At 40.9% G+C, this 16,239-nt stretch overlaps 4 protein-coding genes across 6 annotated transcripts; 1 reads left to right on the plus strand and 3 right to left on the minus strand.

Annotated features, from left to right (window-relative positions):
- Positions 1–122: 122 nt before the first annotated feature.
- Positions 123–3,010, minus strand: csdc2a (cold shock domain containing C2, RNA binding a). The gene is made up of 4 exons (XM_049758174.2): positions 2,851–3,010; positions 1,589–1,826; positions 1,325–1,447; positions 123–1,235 (listed from the first exon to the last, which is right to left on the minus strand). The coding sequence occupies exons 2-4, from the start codon at positions 1,777–1,779 to the stop codon at positions 1,073–1,075; spliced, it is 477 nt and encodes a 158-aa protein (XP_049614131.1). The 5' UTR covers positions 1,780–1,826; positions 2,851–3,010; the 3' UTR covers positions 123–1,072.
- A 301-nt stretch (positions 3,011–3,311) lies between these two features.
- Positions 3,312–8,816, minus strand: aco2 (aconitase 2, mitochondrial). The gene is made up of 17 exons (XM_049758975.1): positions 8,727–8,816; positions 7,752–7,894; positions 7,335–7,593; positions 7,164–7,256; positions 6,937–7,095; positions 6,701–6,851; positions 6,472–6,576; positions 6,273–6,364; positions 5,922–6,027; positions 5,685–5,842; positions 5,542–5,615; positions 5,357–5,468; positions 5,000–5,278; positions 4,726–4,917; positions 4,529–4,661; positions 4,334–4,455; positions 3,312–4,125 (listed from the first exon to the last, which is right to left on the minus strand). The coding sequence occupies exons 1-17, from the start codon at positions 8,787–8,789 to the stop codon at positions 3,991–3,993; spliced, it is 2,376 nt and encodes a 791-aa protein (XP_049614932.1). The 5' UTR covers positions 8,790–8,816; the 3' UTR covers positions 3,312–3,990.
- A 375-nt stretch (positions 8,817–9,191) lies between these two features.
- Positions 9,192–10,321, plus strand: phf5a (PHD finger protein 5A). Its single transcript, XM_049758980.1, has 4 exons — positions 9,192–9,333; positions 9,614–9,637; positions 9,854–10,020; positions 10,106–10,321. Exons 1-4 carry the CDS (start codon positions 9,282–9,284, stop codon positions 10,193–10,195), a joined length of 333 nt encoding a protein of 110 aa, XP_049614937.1. The 5' UTR covers positions 9,192–9,281; the 3' UTR covers positions 10,196–10,321.
- Positions 10,322–10,445: 124 nt separating this feature from the next.
- tefa (TEF transcription factor, PAR bZIP family member a) lies at positions 10,446–16,102 on the minus strand. 3 transcript variants are annotated; one of them, XM_049758978.2, is made up of 5 exons: positions 15,865–16,102; positions 12,841–13,182; positions 12,548–12,762; positions 11,783–11,994; positions 10,446–11,570 (listed from the first exon to the last, which is right to left on the minus strand). In XM_049758978.2, exons 1-5 carry the CDS (start codon positions 15,941–15,943, stop codon positions 11,549–11,551), a joined length of 870 nt encoding a protein of 289 aa, XP_049614935.1. In that variant the 5' UTR covers positions 15,944–16,102; the 3' UTR covers positions 10,446–11,548. The 3 variants fall into 3 exon arrangements, with proteins under 3 accessions (XP_049614935.1, XP_049614934.1, XP_049614936.1); XM_049758977.2 differs by lacking the exon at positions 15,865–16,102 and adding an exon at positions 13,720–14,027; XM_049758979.2 differs by having other exon boundaries at positions 10,446–11,994; positions 15,865–16,101.
- Between the last annotated feature and the right edge of the window lie 137 nt (positions 16,103–16,239).

A 16,239-nucleotide genomic window follows, 5' to 3' on the forward strand; every position in this document is an offset into this window, starting at 1 on the left:
ATTATGAGCACAAACAGGGGCACATCGGAGATAAGCGTGGAAGCACTGTGGTTAAAGAATAAAGAAGATTGACACAAAAGAAATCCCATGAAAAAAAAGAGTGATGAAAATAGTCACCGCAATTTAATTTCTCCATTTATTTCCAACATGTTATCACACACGTTATCCAAGTGTCAAAAGACACAATCACAGTGATAAGACACAAATGGAAAAAGAAAAAAAAGTGCTTTTGACTTCTATAACAGACAAGTGAGAATCAACACATTATGCTAGAAATTCCGACCGACTGCATCGTGGAACATTTTCGACTCAACATTTAGTGAAGAGCTGCTAAAACAGCAACGTTGTGTAATATTCATAACGATAGATTAGGTAGTAATTAGTCTTAATGCCGATTAGTTCAGTGCAATAATCCAAAAGGCTTAACGTTGCTCAAAGACGTAAAAAGGCAGCCTTTAAATAGTAACAAAATAAATAAGTTAATAAATAATATATAGTCATTGACTATCCTGTCATCATTTCTCATGTCACCCTTTTTCTTTCCCTCACACGGTCAGGTAATGCCGTCCTTTCCCATTCGATATGTTTCTATTTATAGTGTTTGTCATTCAAATATTTACTTAAATGATTACATTTTGAGCCCAATAAAACAGATTGCATCATAGCGTAAGAATATGTTGTCAAGTGGCTCATATTCGCATTTTTATTTTCATTGAATTGTTTCAGAATGGCACCTCGACTTTAAGCAGACCTACAATTGAAATGAATGTATCGTACTGCCCCCTGGTGGCCAAAGTACAATACCATTGGGCATTGATGCTTGAAAAGATGCTGTATTTGATTTCTTATGTTATTAATGCGTTTTTATGACTATAATAATGCAGTATGCTTCCTCATTCAAAAACCAAAATATTTTTTGTGGGACTGAAACTGAATTAATTCTGTTTCCATTCAGTTCAATTGTGGTTTTCTTTCTACCTGCTGCGACTCCAACGTCTCAACCTTCACCTCTACCCGTCATGCTCCTCTCACCGAACCTCGAATTTTTCCAGTCCAACCCTTCTCCAAAGATCTAGGAGCTGATGAGCTGACCCGACCAAGTCTCGTGCTTGCTTCCCGGCTTCAGGTGGGTTATCACTACCTCCACCGCCTGGATCTTCTGCATCTTGGGCGGGATGGGGCACACCTTGTACGTCACCTCATCCCCTTCCATCGGCACATATTCACCTTCAATGCTGACAGAGAGGGCACAATTTGATTAAAATGCGAGTGGATGGATATATCAAAATAAAAGTACTTTGGATGAACGGATGTCTTCACTCACTCTGAGACGTGGACATAGATGTCTTCTCCTCCATGAACGGGCCGAATGAATCCGTGGCCTTGCGAGCGGGAGAAGTTCTTGCACACACCCTTAAACACAGGACCCGATTTGGCTCGTACTGTCCTGCACACATCCAGGATGGAGACAAGTGAGGAAATTTGTGGACTACAGCACTAATTGAGTCAACTTACTGTATGATCACCTTACTGGACCTTCTCCAACTTTTTACATAACTCACTTTTCTCCAGAGGAAAAAAAACTTACGCCGAATACGTGCGAGTGCGTTTGGTGGGCAGTGGGCTGGGCAGTTCTCCTCCAGGTTGTGGAGGCTTCCTCTCTCGCTCCCAAACCCTGCTTCCCTCCCGCAGGAAGGGGAAGGAGATCCGAAGCGGGGTGGGAGGAGAGGCCAGAGGCGGCGAGGGGCCCGTCGGTGACGAGGCGTCTTTGTCGGACATGTTGTGTGACGCGCAGGTTAAGGCCCATGCATGGTAGGCAGGATTAACTGAAGTAGGACAAAGAAAGATAATAAAAAGGCACCCCAATAATTGGCCCTAACAAATTACATAATGATTATATTATTTGGCAATTGATAACTACTTTGGAACAAAAGAGATGAAAAAAAACATGGCAATCAAATTTTATTAATTCTTAAATTTGACACGCGCAGTAAATGTCGAACAATTGATTATCTTCAAAGCAGATGGCATGCACACTCACTGTTAGCTGCCCCAGTTTGATAAGTAATGTAAATAATTGAACAACTTGGCCCTCAACTCTTTTTATTGGCAAGCTTATTAAGGTCATGGAGAAGTGAGTCGACGTTTTCTTCTGTTGCTTGTCATGGCCCTGACTGACTGCCAAAATTAAACATAAATCAAATTGAAAATAAAAACAAACATAAAAATACATCATGTATTTTTTTAAATATATATGCAAATAAAAACAAAAAAATATATACATGTAGTAAAAATAAAAATAAAACAAATATTAAAAAAAATCCAAAAAATCATTTTTTAATGACGGGTTCCTCGTATTCCATCATCATCATGCCAGATAACAGAAGCTGGAAAGCAAGTAAGTGTCTGGCTGGGTGGAGGAAACACAGACGAGGCCAAAAAAAAAATCTCTGCAGCTTCCTCCCTTGAGAAAGAAAGCATGTCATTGTAGTTGTCTGTTCATTGGTATGGAAGACACGTCAACACTCACATACACGCACTTGAAACTTCCAACTAAGAGCCCTCATACCATAGCACCATATGTCTTGCACGGTTTAAATAATTTACATCATTAAACCCCTTCAGGCCTTTTATTTCTAGAACATTCTCTGTGCCACTTTCCCCACCACACAAATAGATAATTATATTGAAAAGAACAGAAGCAAAAACCGCATATTAAAATTGTGCAGGTGTTTTTGGTTTACGAGTAGTGACGTAACAAAAGCGACAATTCCGAGAAATCCGGGATGTCTTCCGCCCATTATTATTGTTATCTTGCAGAAACCGGGTTGATGCAACTGTCGCACTTACCATCATAAACGATCTGATGTCAATCAAAGGCGCTGCACAGACGTCATTTAGAAAGTCCGACCACAGTGGACGGACGCGCCGCGGCGGTCAAAGTCCGTGTTTTTGTGTTTTGGAGTGTGTGTGGATGCGACTCACTCAGCTGGAGCAGACCAAAATGGGAGAAGGGAGGGGAGGGTTGATAAAAAGGGGTGGGGGTTAAAAAAAAAAAAAAAGATTCACCATTATACTCACACAAAACTATGAATGTGCAATACTTTTCTTTTTTTAATGTTTATTGTTGTATTTGCATGTAATGCTGCATAATGACGTTCAAAATTGGCCTGAGTTCCTTCTTGGACATTTCATATTCCAAAACATGCACAGACATTTTCCAATTTCCCCCTTCTTCATGAATAAGGCGGGCAAAATATTGGAACCCCTTTTCATTATGCACACAAATAGAATGACACAAATACAAACAATGAAGTGAGATCTGTCACAATTTATTCTACAACCCATTCTGATCTTCCAAACGCAAATCATATAGACAGCGAGCAGATAGCCATATCATGTTTAAACATGACTACTAATGATTTAGTTATTTGCCATTATGGACATATAATAATAAAATCAGCTTAATTTGATGATTTTATTTTTACATACATACATAATTTAGTGGTAACAGTGGTAACGCGAGTTCCTAAGCCTTCAGGAACCTTTCCATGTTGAATAAGTCTGGAAAATAAATATCAGAATTGTTGTGTTGGCATAAACCGTTCTGCACGCACACATGAAATAACACGGCGTGTACAACACCACAGCAAACTGGTTGAACAGACCTAATGAAGCCAGAGAAGGTCCTGTGTTCACGTTCTGACCCATTAATAGAATATTGGAAACATTAGGGAGCGGTCACATGTGAGTTCAAAGCTTAACGGGGCAGAGTGTCCATTGTACATAATGTGCGTCACACACACAATGTTATGTTGAAAATCAAGAATCATGACTACTATGCATCGTTTGATTGGACACGTGTGTGACATGTCAGGATGTCTGCGTAGCATACCGACGCTTCAGTTCGATGCAGATCATGAAACCATCTTTACATATTCCTTCACGACCACCGCCGTCGACCCCCACCCCCTTTCCATGTTTCATCCCTTAGTGCTGTAGCTGCTTCATCCTGTTGAGAGCCGAACCGGCCTTGAACCATTCGATTTGTGTTTCATTGAAGCTGTGGTTGAGTTCCAGAACGTCTTCGCTGCCATCGCTGTGCTTCACCACGGCTTTCAAAGGCTGAAAAGGAAAACAAAAGCCTTGGTAGTAATGTTGCATTCAAAGTGGTCTTTTAGGAATTAATGCAAAGTTTAGGTATTCTTATTAAAACTGCATCCTCCTGTGGTAAAAGAAGGAATCACCGACTTAAATAAAAGATAACATTGAATGAAGCTTTTTAAGTAATTTTTAGATGGCACTTGATGTAAATGCAAATGTAGCCACTAACCTTTCCGGGAGCAAAGGTTTCGAGTCCTTTTATGGAGATCTTGTCATCAGGGCAGATTTTATCATAATCTGACGGGTTGCTGAAGGTCAGAGGCAGCAGGCCCTGCTTCTTAAGATTTGTTTCTACAAAGGATGTAAATTGTCAGCCAAGCGGAGGGGGGCTGAAAAAGTTGTGCATCAAATTGCGGTGCTGTACCGTGGATTCTAGCGAAGCTCTTTACAATAATGGCTCTTCCTCCAAGATGTCTGGGCTCCAGTGCGGCGTGCTCTCTGCTGGAGCCCTCGCCGTAGTTGTCATCTCCCACCACCACCCACGACACATTGTTGGCCTGCGCAAAATGCCAACACATCGTCCTTGTCCTTCAAGAAAAAAAGAATGCTGGAAGTCCTCACCTTGTAGTGACGGGCCACATCGGGCACACCTCCGTACTCCCCCGTCAGGTAGTTCTTCACCGAGTTGATGGCGTCGTTCTCGCTGTTGACAGCACCGATCAGCATGTTGTTGGAGATGTTGTCCAAGTGACCTCGGAACTTCAGCCAAGGGCCGGCGGCGCTGATGTGATCTGTGGTGCACTTGCCCTTCACCTGCGACACAAAATCTTCCTTTAATGGCGTCATAGAAAAAAAAAAATGGTGTCAGCAGCTTGCTCAAGCATGACAATCTGACCTTGATGAGAACCCTGAGGTCCTGCAGGTCTTTGCCACTCCACTGGTCAAAGGGCTCCAGCAACTGCAGTCGGTTGCTCTGAGGGCTGACGTCCACCCTGAGGCTGGTGCCGTCAGCGGGTGGGTGCTGGTAGGTGTCCTGACCCGGGTCAAAGTCTCTGGCGGGGAGTTCGTCTCCAGTCGGGGGCACTAACTTGAATTTCTCACCGTTGGGGGCTGTCAGGTAGTCGGTCTCAGGGTTGAAGTTGAGAGTCCCGGCGATTGCCAATGCTGTGACAATCTAAAAGGAAATGAAGTGGATTTTTTTTTTTTTAAATCTCGCAATCAAATAACACACTCGAGCTTTGAGTGAGCTTACCTCAGGGGATGTAACAAAGGCGTGTGTTGCAGGGTTTGCATCATTCCTGGCTGTGAAGTTCCTGTTGAATGAGGTGACGATGGTGTTCTTCTCGCCTTTTTTCACATCCCGTCTTCATACAAACAAAGAGTGTTAGCGCCAAAAGTACCCAGTGTTAAGGATTTCCCAGCAGGGTTTCATCCCACCTGTCCCACTGTCCGATGCAAGGTCCGCAAGCGTTGGCCAAGACTACACCTCCAACGTCACCAAGGATCTTGGACTGTATAAAAAGAATCATTTTAGATTACAATCTTAAACAGATGTTTTTTTTTCCTGTAGCACCACTCACGTAACCATCTCGTTCAATAGTAGCCCGGATCTGCTCTGACCCGGGTGTAACTGTGAATTGAGCTTTGCATTTCAGGCCTTTGTCCAAAGCCTGCTTTGCCACAGAGGCAGCGCGGCCCATGTCCTCGTAGCTGGAGTTGGTGCAGCTGCCGATCAGACCTAATAGGAACAGAAAAGCATTTTTTTTTTTTTGCCAAATCTTATAAACATGCGAGGAAACAAATGAATGATTTCTTACCGACTTTAACCTCAAGTGGCCAGCCGTTCTTCTCAGCCACGGAACCCACCTCAGACACTGGGTGAGCCAGGTCGGGGGTGAATGGACCGTTGATGTGGGGCTTTAGCTGCCAAAATAAAAAATAGATAGGCACATTTACAACGGAGCTGAAAGAAATGTGTGTTTTATTTGATTTGCATGATTTTATTTTCATACTTTATTCAGCTTTCTATATCAAATATTTTTATGAATAAATTCAGAAATTAATTTTCAGCGTATGATTTTGTCACTTTATAAAGCACATTTATCTAGTGAAATTCTTAGTCATTTGAGGGATGCAAATGTATCATGATCTTCAAAATAGAGACTGACCTCATCGAGATTGATCTCGATGTCCTGGTCATACTCGCAGCCTTGATCGGGAACCAGCAGATCGGCGTACTCATTAGCCAGGGAAGCAATCTCTAAGGAGGATTTATATTTCATCATTACAATCATCTTTGGTGTTACTTTCTGAACTCAAAATTTCAATTCTGTGGCGAATTTTTTTTTTTTTTTTTAAATAACATACGTCCACGGCCAGTCTTTTCCAGATAGGTCCTCATGCGGTGGTTGTAGGGAAACACGGAAGTTGTAGCGCCGATTTCCGCTCCCATGTTGCAAATGGTGGCCATTCCTATGCACAAACATGAATGACTTTACACAGGATAATCATGTTTCAAATATCATAAAGTCATCAGAAAAAAAGGCCAACTGCGGTGGGATAAAGAAGCCTGTTTTCTTTTTTTAAAAAGACACACCAGTGCAGGAAATTGAGTCAACACCAGGCCCGTGGTACTCTACGATAGCTCCGGTGCCACCCTTCACCGTCAAGATTCCAGCCACCTTCAAAATGACATCTTTTGGGGATGTCCAACCAGAGAGGGAACCAGTCAGCCTCACCCCGATCACCTTCAAATATGAGTTAGAATGCTATGAAGAGCAGTATTGTGTTTCCTGGACTTCATTTAATGTGCGGTATAAATGCTTCTCTGACCTTGGGACATTTAAGCTCCCAGGGGATCCCCGCCATGACATCCACAGCATCGGCGCCTCCCACTCCAATGCAGATGGCACCGAGCCCGCCACCATTTGGTGTGTGGGAATCAGTGCCGATGAGCATCACACCTGGATAGGCGTAGTTCTCCAATATGATCTGAACAGATAAAATTGTCTTAGCGAAAATTGCAGATGTACTTTTATGTTTACATTCTAATTTATTACCTGATGGATGATTCCAGAACCTGGTTTCCAGAAACCGACTCCATATTTTGCACCAGCACTTGCAAGGAAGTTGTAGACCTCTTGATTCACTTCCTGGTTTGAGATGAGCACCCAGAATGCTTTTCTTTAATCCATTCATTAGAACAGCATATGTGCCGAGCCCAAACTCACCTTGGCCCTGGCCAGATCTTGAGCGCCACCGATCTGGGCTTCGATCAGATGATCACAGTGGATGGTGGAGGGAACCGCCACCTGCGGCAGGCCGCTGCTGATGAACTGGAGCATGGCCATCTGCGCTGTGGCATCCTGCATGGCCACACGGTCAGGACGCAGGCGAAGGTAGGTGCGCCCGCGATCGATTTCCTGGTTATGGGGGTCATCGAGGTGGCCGTATACGATCTTCTCTGACAGCGTGAGAGGTCGGTTTAGTCTGAGTGAGAATATGAGAGCAGGCGTTACCACTTATCCATGTGTCTAAATCGGCTTGACAAAAATTGCATATGCTGCTGCGGAATAACTGTGCCAAAGGGCAAACAAACATGAAGTTGGCAGGGCAGAGATGCATGTGAGAAATATACAGGTAGACACCTCTTTCGCACGACGTCAACATTGGACTGGAGCTTGTCGTAGCTGACGAAGGAGGTAGGCTCAAAGCGACTCATGGACACTTGGGCCTTGGCTCTGTAAGCGGCTGCCACATGCAGGCGCCGTGCGCCATGGCCCAGAGCAAGCTGGGGAAGATGGCAAAGACATTAACAGATTGAAAATAAAATGAATATCAATTATAGCATACAAGTTAACTTCACCAGAGATATAACTACATGAGAGGGTAACATTGCAGATTGACTATGAGAGGAAAAAATGCACCAATATCAGAAATGATATATGTATAAGCATGGCTATTATGACATATGCATAAACAAAAGCATCTGTCACCCACAAATCAAAGAGAGAGGCCAAACAAATGAGTCAAAAGGCCAAATATAAGTGTATATGCGGCAAAAATAAAATTACATTTGTACTGTCGTTCCATCGACATAGCTTGATTTCTTCCTTGGAAAAAAACCCCAAAACAAAACAAAAAGTCATTTACCTAACCTGCTGCATTTACGGTTTTCTGATTTGGTACATCCATGCTATGCCATATTAAGTTCATACAGAGAGTATAAAAAAATGCAATGTACTATAAAATGCAGCATGGTATACAGCTATGTCTAACCTTGTGGTTAACCTTGTCAAATCAACTTGATATCTTGGCACGACATAAAACCAATACAATACTTTGTTATATACAATAGTAATAAGATGTAACGTCTTAAATAAGTGCAAGGTATGATATAGGGAAAAAGTCAGCGCGATGCAAGTTGTTGCCCTCTGATGTGCGTATAGAGTGACACGATGACCCGGCTAGCTAGCAGCGACAGGGCTACCAGCCGCAGAATGCGACCCTGAAGTGTTTTGCTCTTACACACACACACAATAGACGATGATAAGACAAAACATCAAAATGACAGCCACCACATCCTCAGTGACAGGACGAAAACAAGCAAATGCGTCTCATACCTGAAGTCGCGCGACGGTGAGACAGTAAGTTGCCATTTTGTTCACTGACAAAGATGTGGCCATTCTTACTGACGTCACATATTTTATACGGCAAGGGTTGCTAGTCCTTGAAGAACAAAAATACACTGCTATAGGTTCATTCACGCTTGCTTGAAAATATATCGTTATCATAACATAATTTGCAATTTATTTATGCATTAATTTTAGTAGAGCAGTTTACATGCTTTTAAATAATTATCTGGCAGAAATAAAATGTGGTGATGGTTTTTATGTAGCTGAAAGGATAAACGCGTTTGTACTTGGGGTTTTCTGTGGCTACATTTTATTTTTATAAAGACATAAAAAATATCCTTTTATTTTTAGAGACAGTAATAAATACACGAAAATGTGGGTAAAAAGTGCAAGCTTCACATCTCGCTCAAGTAGCTGCGATTCTTATTTTTTTCTGCAATTCTTATTTTAGACATATGGTGGCAGTAATGTAAAATCCGGGTAATGTGTTTTATGAGTTCAAAGGTGAAAGTTGACCCTACGACCGTACTACGTTAGCCAACAATGGCAAAGCATCATCCAGATTTAATCTTCTGCAGAAAACAAGCTGGTGTTGGTATGTTTTATATATTGTTACGCCTTATACAGCATCTTTTTATTTTATTTTTCCCCTTAACTGGCCTTTCTTGGGCAAATTTTAAGAAGGCTAATGCTATTTGCTAACAGCTGCAGCATGGACTTCATTGAAACTTAGCGTCTGGTTTAGCGTGATGAAGTCAATGTCTGTAAAATGAACATTATAGTATTATTGAATGCACTTTTGCGTATAAAACATGTATACGACTAAATTAAATAAAATGTACAGTTGACTAAATGTTTTTAATGTTATATTTCAGCAATCGGAAGGCTTTGCGAAAAATGTGAGTATTTTCCCCTTTATTCTTTGTATCTAACTATCAGTTAAATATATTTGTGTCTAACATGCTGTTGCACACATTAATTATTCGACATAATTACATTACTAATTACAATTGCTTTCTCAAATAGTAATACAGTACCTATATTTTTTTATACTCCTCTTAAACGACAGAGAATTATGCCTAACCAATGCATATCTGTACCTTTTCACTCTCAAGGTGATGGCAAGTGTGTCATTTGTGATTCGTATGTGAGGCCGTGCACCCTGGTCCGAATCTGCGACGAGTGCAACTACGGCTCCTACCAGGGACGATGCGTCATCTGTGGAGGGCCGGGAGTGTCGGACGCCTACTACTGTAAAGAGTGTACCATCCAGGAGAAAGATGTTAGTTGTCATACATTTCATTTAATCTCTAAGCGACTGGAAAGCGCCACATCCACTGATACTCTGTTGTTCTCTTTTTTCACAGCGAGATGGCTGCCCTAAGATTGTGAATTTAGGAAGCTCAAAAACAGATCTGTTCTATGAGAGGAAGAAGTATGGCTTCAAGAAGAGGTGAAGACACCAGTCTTCATTTTTAGTCGGTCAAATAGTAGTTCTGCCAAATTCTCTTTTATGTTTTTGGCACACACAAAAGAAATGTGACCTTAATTTGTTACATAATTTCAATAAAAGATTTTTTTTATTCCTGCCTTTATTTGGGTTTGAAAGTTTTAACACTTTGCAAATTGCACACCCTAACAAGTATGTTAAAATCTTGTAGGCCATTGGTGGCTTGCAGAATATCACGGAAGGACAATAAATCAAAATTCTCTCAACAAGGATTTATTTATACACAATGTATATACATAGATGTAACTACACCACTGAAAATGTCAAGATAGTACTTTACAAAGACGTAACTGTAAAGGCAATGCAACCTGAACCGTAGCAGAAAGCATGAAAACTACAAACAGGTCAGGAAGCCCTGTTGTTCGTGTTAACCTGATATTTCACTTATAGTTGATGCTTGAGATCTTGTGAAACTGCACTTGATTATGAATAAGGCTGGAAGTGTTTTGATATATTGAGGTATGTTTTAAGTCCACAAAATTATTATATATTAACATGTTCCTTGCTAACAAATAATGCCGATGTGGAAGCGGCAGAGAACTTGAACATGAATTAAGAACACTGGAAATGCTTACATAACATTCCTGTACCTAAAGGAAGCACAACAGTTATGGACTAAAACAATTTTTTTTAACAACTAATAGTTTCAACTTTAACATTTGTGTAGTTTTGAAATGATGAAAAAAAAGGTCAAATAACAAACGTACAAACTATACAAGTTCCGTTTCCTCCAAGATGATCTCCAAGTATCGTTATTTGAACGATAATTTTTTTTTCTACACATGCAAAACAAGATGCAAAAATGTTGAGCATGGTGTACAAGTACTATTATATGGCAAAAACTATTTACATGACGTGAAATGGAGTGTCACACATCCCATCCAGACACACCACACACACTTAAAACCAGGACAATGTATTTCCCTGAATAAATCTCAATATTTTTCACCAGTTTACATTTCTATCCAAAGAAAAAAAAAAAACATTTTGTTTAACATGAAAAGAAATGGAAGCAACCTGGAATAATTACCATGCTACAAAACGACCAATAAATTGAGGTTAAACTATTGCTAAACTAAGTCTTACCTAATGTAATTGATCTAAAAATAAGAGATAAAGATAAAAAAAACATTTCTCTTATATGATAAAAGTACAGAACATGAGAAGCACATGCCTCAAAAATGTTGAATCTTCTGATCCTCTTCTTCCTTCTCATCAGATTTAATCTCTTTTTGTCGGTACTAAAACCTCACCATTCGCTTTATTTATTCAAACTTGAGTCAAATAATTCAAGCGTAGTCTATACATCTTCTGGCAGCGCACTTGAAAGAGAAGATAAGAAAGGAGTAAGATGCATCATTTTGTGTTTATGTCATGACTTGGAACAGTTTACGAGGCAACAAATGCCACCCACGCTTTTTTACTCTCCTTCCTGGGCATTTCTTTCCTTTTTAATAAACATGGCCAACAAAGACTCCAAGCTGTTGCAGCCTTGTGTCATTCACAATAGTGTAATGTTTTCCCAGTTCCTTACAATTTTCCAAATTTGACCTCGTACTTCCCCACGACGTTCTTGTAGCGGCCACACTCCTTGCGCAGGTCGGCCACTTCAGTCCTCAGCGCAGAGTTCTCGCGCTCCAGGAACGCCGCTCGCACGGTGATCTGGTTCTCTTTTAGCCTGCGGGCGTCACGTGAGCGCTTGGCAGCCACGTTGTTCTTCTTTCGCCTGTGCCAGTACTTCTCGTCCTGGAAGAACATGCTGTATTCAGTAATTTGGCTGCACGTGGCGGCATGACCTCATGTAGTTGAAGACTTAAAATTTACCAGATAAAATCATGATAATGTGTCATGTGATCATGTGTCAGCAATAAAATGCAATTCTGTCTTTTATTTTTTTATTTTCTTCTCTAACCTGTCATCTCAAAAAATAGCACAAATAGACAACATTTAACATTAATGACTTATTTATGCTTTCAAATTCCAATTGGGCAGACTCATTCTTTCCAGCTATTAACAATTTCCTTTTCAGCAGCATTCTTGGGGAAAACATTTCATTCCTGTCAACATAGTGGCTAAATTTATGTCAACAAAGAGTCACTCACTGACTGGAAAGAACTGTCGAGTCACTGTGACACATGAAAATGGATTATCTACGTATGGAACGACTCTCTGCAATTCACATCAATGTGGCAATAGGCATTGCAAATAATAATAATAATCGGTCAATAAACAGTAATTGGGGGGAAAAAAAAAGACACTTTGAAAAGGAACATTTGTTGTGCTTTTGTACATTACATACCTTTTGCTCGTCAGGGACAAACACTTTCTTGGCTTTCTTAATCATGGGCTGAGGCTTGAGATCTTCATCGGCGAACTTGTGCTTGCGAGGGTCGAACAGTTCGCCCCCCGGTACGCTCGATAGGACCAGGTCGGTGGGGTCCGGCTCGTAGTTGACGTCAACCTGGATGTCGTCGGGATCTACGGCGTCTGGAGTGGCAGGATCTGTTGTTACTTCTGTGGAGAAAAGATCAGGAAGATGTAACAATAGCTTTAATGTTTACAACTGTTTATTACTGGAGGTTTCTCACTCACCTGATGTAACATCACATGTGATGTCAGTCTCGCTGTTTGTGATGATCAGTATCTCTTCATCACCCTTGACCAGCTCGTTGACAGGTGTCAGGGACGCAGGGTCGGTCGGCTTCGACTTCACCTGCTCCGTCTTGACTGTGACCTCTTCTTCGGGTGAGGTGGCGATGCCGTTCTCCATGAGGAACTCCTCCAGGTCCATGTATTCCAAGTGGAAGTTCTCACCATCATAGGGAATGGTCTTGTCCCAGATGGCTGGAGTGAGGGCGGCTGATGGCCCCATCTCGCTGCCTCCTCCGCTAAGGTCGGCATCATTGTCCAATCCCAACTTCTCCTTGTCTGTTTCTAATACATTGAAAATTAAGACAGTAAGACTCCATATTAGATATTGTAAATATTTATCGAAAGCACATTTGTGGTTAAAATGTACACCTTTGCATATACTTTTGGAGAATCTATCAGATATATTAAATCTGAATATTAGGATCATTATATTCATGTAGTGTTACTTTGTCCGACAAAATTATGTAATTAAATTACTAACATATTTTTTGGTCTGTGCAAGAGGACAAAAAAAAGTCCTTCTCGTTTTGAATACGTGAAAACTGGAAATAACCTAAAGGACGTAAAGGTCAGCAAGTTCGATGTCAAAACACCTTTCAACAAATTTGGACATGGCAGCCTGTTGTCAGAGTGGAAAAAAAATGTAAAAAAAATATTTTAAAGACATTTTTAAAACCAAGAGAATGAAATGTACATTGTGCCCTATATTAAACGTTATGATTTAAAAAAAAAAAAAAAACAGGACGTGCAATATGTGCATTAATGTTCATTTATTTAACCCGCCCTATGATTCGAGTCATATTTTACAAGACACCTTACCGTCGTCACCAGCTAAAATATTGGGTGGAGGCATTTCCATAATTTTCTTCAAAACAACTGGAAACGAGGTGGGGGCCCCGGTGGCCGTTTCCAACGTGACGACGATCGGTTCCACCGACATTTTCCCCTCGCTGTTGGCGTACTTTGCTTGCGTTGAGAAAAAGGCTCTCTCTACTCACTGTCGACTCAAGATAAACTATTTGCTCATTCGGTTATCCGTAAATATAGAAAACCATCTACAATCCACCCAACCGCGTTTTTACAAGATAAGGCGAGCCGGAGGTTTTGGTGAGCAGAATAAGCTACATCCTATCTTTGCGCTGATTGGTTGGACATCATAAATATTAATTAGCAATTCTGATTGGGCGGGTTTATGTGAGTAGCCAATGTGAGACGTGGTGTCAAATAGCAGATTTGTCATTGGTTGACCGAGTTATATATTGCAGAAAAACGTGTCAAGAGGAAAACAACTCATTAAATTCTAATTTAAATGTAGTTTTTTTTAGCGATCTGCTACTCATTCATTCATTAAGAAACTTTAAGAAACTTGGAATTGCATAGCATATGTTGTTTATTGTGGGTAGGCTAGGAGCAGCGATCACATGGGAGAACATGTGCAGCAGTCTGCGTTACATGTCAACATACCAATGGTGTCATGCACTGAAACTGTATGGAAGGAGGCGCTGTAGCGCACAGTGAAGGAGCTCTCAAGGTCAACTCGTGCAACATTTCACCAGCATACAAATACAGTTGCCAGGAAGCACAGTTTAATGGCCAGAGATAACAAAATGTCTCCTATACCTCCCAATCTGAGACCTAAATTAACATCAGCCATAATTTATTGCACTTTTGTCCTCATTAGCGTCATAGGGGCAGGTATGTAGACAACAACCTTCGGAAACTCATATTCACATCTATGAACAATAGAAACTCCATACAGGAAGGCCAAAGCTGAGACTTGAAGCCCGGAACCTAAATTGTGATAACATTCTTTGTGCTGCATTTGTCAGGATAAACAAATATTGGAAATGGGAAGGGAGGGACGTATTTCTCAAATTTTACTTGAGTCACTGTGACTCCCATTTTGCTACGAGACAATAACAAGACCAAAGGAGTCAAAAGGTCAAATACAAAAAACGTGTCATGTACACCACACTAAACTAGTTTTACAAAGATAAATATGTTAAATATATCCTGCTATGATGGCGTCTATTAAAACGTAACATTATTAGCTTGGTAAAGGCAGAACATCTGACCTGATTGTAATGTTACTGCAAGCACAAACGAAGCACAAACGAACGGTACCATTTTGGGTCCATTTGAGGGGAAAGGGGGGGCTGGGTGAACTCTGGATGACCTATAAAATAATTGTTCATAACTAAAAAACCATAGCAGCACAAACGATAATTTTTGCTGCACAAACCAGCACAAACGAAGCACAAACGAATCAGACTATTTTCTTTAAATTTTGCGTGGGTGGGGGGCCAGCTTCACGCAGGTTTGTAATTGGGGTCACAATAGAACACAGGAGACTATGATCAAGGCAAGCTGACGATATTGTCCAATTTTATCAATCAACTTACTAATGAAAATGAGCATGAAAATAATCAAAAAGTTAAAAAGTATATAACATTATTATAATCAACGCATCACATATACTTTACACACCTTAGTCAACTAAATATGTGTTTATGTTCAGAAATATCCCGTCCATCCATTATCTGTACTGCTTGAGGTCACGGGCATGCTGGAGCCTATCCCAGCAGTCATCGGGCAGTAGGCGGGGGACACCCTGTACTGGTTGTCAGCCAATCACAGGGCAGACAGAGACGAACAACCATTCGCACGCACAGCGACACCTATGGGCAATTTGGAGTGCTCAATCAGCCTACCAAGCAGGTTTTGGGGATGTGGGAGGAAACCGGAGTTATGTTCAGAAGTAATCGATCAAATGAATGTTAAATGTGTGCGCACGTGCAAATGCATTGAGTTTATTCGTCTTGCATATTTCTCTAAAATATTTTCTTTTTTTTCTGTTATAAATCAATTTAATGATATATGCAAACATATACATAGGCCGACACCATACGTAGCGTAAATAATAGATGGAATTCCATATTACAGTGCTAAATGGGTTTTACTTACCATTTGTGTCAAAGTTTGGTAAAGTAAATGGAGTTTCCAGAAAAGCCCTGAATATCTCTGGTATGTCTGCTGTAGACATGATTTTATCCTTTACTTTTGCACAACTAAAGAAACAAAACGATACTTGGCTATAAAATATGAAAATAAAGTGAGCAGAGAAACGTCAGAATCGCTGACAAGTCAGTCACTCACCACTGACAGCTCTTCTCTTTAGAAAAATAAAACAGGGGCTGAAAACTGTCAAATTACACAAGTTACCTAACAGAGGCCGCCCAAAACGTTCACTCACGGCCAATCTGTTGCTTGTGTTTTATCACGTGATAATCGGAAAGACCGCTGATTGGCTTTTACATATGTCAATCACACTACAGGGGG

The sequence above is a fragment of the Syngnathus scovelli genome, chromosome 21 (genome assembly GCF_024217435.2).
Source record: "Syngnathus scovelli strain Florida chromosome 21, RoL_Ssco_1.2, whole genome shotgun sequence".
Lineage (NCBI taxonomy): Eukaryota > Metazoa > Chordata > Actinopteri > Syngnathiformes > Syngnathidae > Syngnathus > Syngnathus scovelli.